Genomic DNA, 4,405 nt, shown 5'->3' with positions numbered 1-4,405 from the left:
AAGAAATGTTTTGCATAAGAAAAGCCATTCTAAATAGCCTTCTCTTTTTCTTTCCAGATGTGGCAGGACATCGAGACTTTGCTGATGACGGAGGACAGCCCCGTAGTTGGGCCTCTGGTGGCGCCGCCTCCGCACACCACCTATCATTACCCTCATACCTTTACTCCTATTCCGCCTCATCAGCCTATAGGGTCTCCACCGCCTAGAATATTGCATGAAGATGTAAAATCTAAAACGCTGCCAAAATGTTCTCCAGATGCAGTGGATCCCTCGCCTACTTCTCAAGCTCCTGCTCCTCACAGCAGTCCCCCTACGCCTCAACCTCCACCTCCTCCCCCTCCACCTCTTCAATCTCCCACGCATCAACAGGCACCTCCTGGTCCACAAGCACACGCTCAGCCACCATCACAGCAGCAGCAACAGCCCCAGCCTACACAACAGCAACAGCAACATGCTGTCTTTGTTACTACTTTTGATACAAAAGTTAAAGTCCCTCAGCAAACCATCTCCCCAGATCCATCTCAGGTGACTGCACATCCTCCTCAACCTCAATCACAGGCCAACGCTGCTTCTGCACCTCCTCCTCCTCCTACTGCTGTACCACAGCCTACACCTCCCCAGCCTACTCAGCAGGGTCAACCAAATGATCAAGCCTCTACCCACATCACAATTCCTGATCCTTCAACCCAAGTCGTTCAAACTAGCCAACCCTTAGCATCGCCTGTGACTTCTGTTGTCGTATCCGTTGCCGGTCCTGATGTTTCCACTACCATTTCTGCCCCACCAGCTCCTCTGACACCTTCGGCTTACCAGCAATACATTGACCTTAAATCTTATCAATGCCTCGATCAAAAATTTCAAACTTCTGACCCAAAATACCAGTGCCCCGACACAAAATTCCCACTACCTGACCCAAAATACCAATGTGTTGATCCAAAATTTGTTTCTACTGATCCAAAATACACAACAGCCACAGAGGTCAAATATACAACCATTCCTGAGTCTGATTTTCTCGTCCCTGATCTCAAGTATACAACTCTGGACCCTAAATTTCAGTGCACAGATCCAAAATACGGAAGTTACACAACAGTTCCAATTAAACCAGAAAGTCGTTATGAGCCCCAGGCTGATATGAGTAGTGGTGTTGTAAACTGGGCAGCAGAAGGTTCTGTTTATTCTTGTAAGGACTGTCCAGTCCCACCAAATGCCACTCAGTATACCCCAACAACGTATGTATCAGATTACACCTCATCTTATTACTCACAGGCTTACTCCATGTATACTACTGCAGCTCCTCCTACATGGGGTCTAACAAGCAGCCAGATGGGTGTAACTAGCTACCAGTACAGTACCCCTATGCCACCTTTATCAATGCCTCTCAGTGAACCCCAGCCCCCCCCTCCCAAACCACGCCGCCGGAGGGCTAAAAGGAAGGTCACGATACACAGTTGCCCATATGAAGGATGTACCAAAACCTACATCAAATCATCTCATTTGAAAGCCCACCTCAGAACGCACACAGGAGAAAAGCCATATCTTTGTTCCTGGAAAGGCTGTGGATGGAAATTCGCACGTTCCGATGAACTCACACGACACTACAGAAAACATACTGGTGACAGACCGTTCCAGTGTAGGCTTTGTGAGAGGGCCTTTTCACGTTCTGATCACCTCAGTCTCCACATGAAACGTCATATAGCCATCTAAAATATGAAAATCTTTTTTAATCATAAACAGTCTGTCTCAAGAGGGATATCAAAATAAGCTGGCGATACTGTTTATCTTATACTTGATACTATTCTTATATTTTAACCTAATTATTCATATACCATACATTTAAAGCTGTACAATGCATGCAGTTTTCCTCCCATTACCAAAATACAAAACCCACCTTCCCCAAATTCTTCAATATCTCAAACAATGTACAAACTCTAATTCATCAACTAATTTCTATTTTTTCATTAAGAGTGTTGTATTATTCTTGCAATATGGCAGACCTTATGTCAACCATACTAGGTGATCATAACGATGCCTCCGGTACAGGATGCATATGTCTCAGAGTCTCATTCGAATTTATTTGCTGGTTAAAAGCTCATTAATCAAAACATTTTCGTTTAAATGTTTTTCTGATTAATGCCAAATTATATATTAGCTCTAAACTGCAACCAGAGACCGAATAGAAAGAACATGAAAGGAGAGTACAACTCAAGGCTGCAAGATTAATGATAAAGGGCATCATTACACAAAACTGCTACAGAGGGTGGCATTCAAAAGCAGCGTTAGAGGCATTACATTGAAGAAGAGTTGGATCAGCCGAGCGAAAACGTGTTTTTGGTTTAATGTTAGTCAATTTTTCTTTCCAATACTCTGCGTGGGTGTAGATATAGCTAACCTCTTTTCTCAGTTCATTTGAGCGTGTTGTGCTTTGGCAAATGCTTTATCTTATTCATATTGTGATATTTGTTCTTGCCCAGGGGAACAAACTTGGGAATTTAACAAGCTTATGTTAAGTGTCGTAATGGTATTTTAGTTGTAATTTTTTAGCCGTTTGCATTATATGCTGGGGTTTGTTGTAACAATACGGTGGTTGTTAAATTCTGTTCCCAAAAATTGTGAATGATCCACATGAAATCTCAAGTCTATTATAGAGTAGATCGTAGGGGAAACGACAGTAGAAATAGACGAAAAAGTGCGGGTCTAGTCATTGAAAGATTCTACGACGATATGGATTGAAGTTGATTACCTTTTCAACACCAGTTCTTATGAGGAAATGTCTTTTTGGGTAGATTTACGATTTTTGCTTAGGTAACATTGTTTCTTGGTCTATATGCAGGCGATCGGCAATTTCAGTGATATATGAAATTGCTTATAAAATCTGATCAACTGAGCGTCCGTTTCATTAGACCAAGTTTGTAATTAGTAGTTTTCGTGCAACTGATTATGGTGCTTGTAACTGTGTTCTGCACTTTAGCAAATATTTTACATATTTTTCTATGATTCTTAACATTAAGTTTTTGTACAGGTAAACCACAAGTTATCTTTAGAACCTACTTTTGCGTCAATTTTGTTCTTTCTGTTGTTATTGTTATTGTTAAAAGCCACAGTCTTATCTAAATTGCCCATTTTAAGAGGCTAAAATTCTTCATTGATTTCTGCATTTTTTCATTGACAGTCAGGGATTAAAATAGCATCGTCTTAAAAATTTAAGTAGCATCCACAATTAAGAACTTTCGATGTATTCATAGGTAAATCAAAATACATATTGTGCATGTGTGCATGCCAGCGTGGTCTTGGATAAAAGGATATCTTCCTGAGAGAGACTCTCAATTTGAAAATCCTTTCCGACCTATGAATACATTTTACAGTCATGTTAGTTTTCACAGAATGTATTATATTTCTTATTCAACCGTCCACTAGCTACTGTAGTTTTGCGCCTAGTTCCAGAGAAATTGTATTTTGTGCTACTGTATTAATATGTGTATAGTTTTGTACATACATTTTATACAGGGTGATGCCAAAGGCGGATCACATTTTTTTACAATAAATTTTATACTTTACATTTGATTTACTGTATTGTTACTATCCTTTAATTATGACGGCAGTATAGCATGTAGGCCAAATTATACTTTTCAATGCCAAGTTGTATTGATACTTTTATGATAATATGATTTTCCAAACAAATTAAAAAATTGCGAGTGAAACCTGAATAATTGAGGAAAGGAAAGCTTAGATAAAAAAATTGGATTACACAATACATGTAGCAGATTAATGTTTACTTATTTCGCTAATACTAATATCTACTTACATTTGGACATTTGGTTAATGCATACATAGGTACATGCAAACACATATATATCATTATGTAAACATTAAAATATATATGTATTAATAAATAAATAAATAAATAAATATATACATATATATATAAACATTTATAATACATATATGTATGTATGTATGCATGTATGAATGTGTATATATATATATATATATATATATATATATATATATATATATATATATATATATATATATATATATATATATATATATATATATATATATATATTTAGTAATTCTAATTAGCTCATTCTAATAAGCATTACAAGAGCGCAAATACGTACAGATACTGCTGACATAAGTAACTGATTGGATTTCCCTTTTTGCTCTCTGGGAATGCCATTTGCAACTCTATGCACGACTGATCAACAATTCAAGCGGAAAGATCGTTTTTGGTTGTGCAATGTCAAATGCATGCTTAATATCACAATGGGTTATCGCTTGTATTTGCTTGGTTTGTTTATTTTTAATACATGCTTGCTTTCCTTTTTGGATGAAACACTTAATAATATTAATAATAATATTGATATTAAAATATTGATATAAATTCAATCAAAAACATCCCAAG

At 37.5% G+C, this 4,405-nt stretch overlaps 1 protein-coding gene across 1 annotated transcript in view; it reads left to right on the top strand.

The window, feature by feature from the left end:
• The window catches only part of LOC135219562 (Krueppel-like factor 5), a 35,171-nt gene extending 31,610 nt beyond the window's left edge, over window positions 1-3,561 (top strand). Inside the window, exon 2 of the mRNA XM_064256433.1 lies at window positions 58-3,561. Coding sequence (XP_064112503.1) covers window positions 58-1,704 — 1,647 coding nt within the window. The 3' untranslated portion in view covers window positions 1,705-3,561. The remainder of the gene's footprint in view (window positions 1-57) is intronic.
• Window positions 3,562-4,405: the final 844 nt, after the last annotated feature.

The sequence above is a fragment of the Macrobrachium nipponense genome, chromosome 1, assembly GCF_015104395.2.
Source record: "Macrobrachium nipponense isolate FS-2020 chromosome 1, ASM1510439v2, whole genome shotgun sequence".
NCBI lineage: Eukaryota > Metazoa > Arthropoda > Malacostraca > Decapoda > Palaemonidae > Macrobrachium > Macrobrachium nipponense.
Note: the sequence above shows the minus strand (reverse complement) of the source record. Positions and strands in the feature narration are given on the sequence as shown.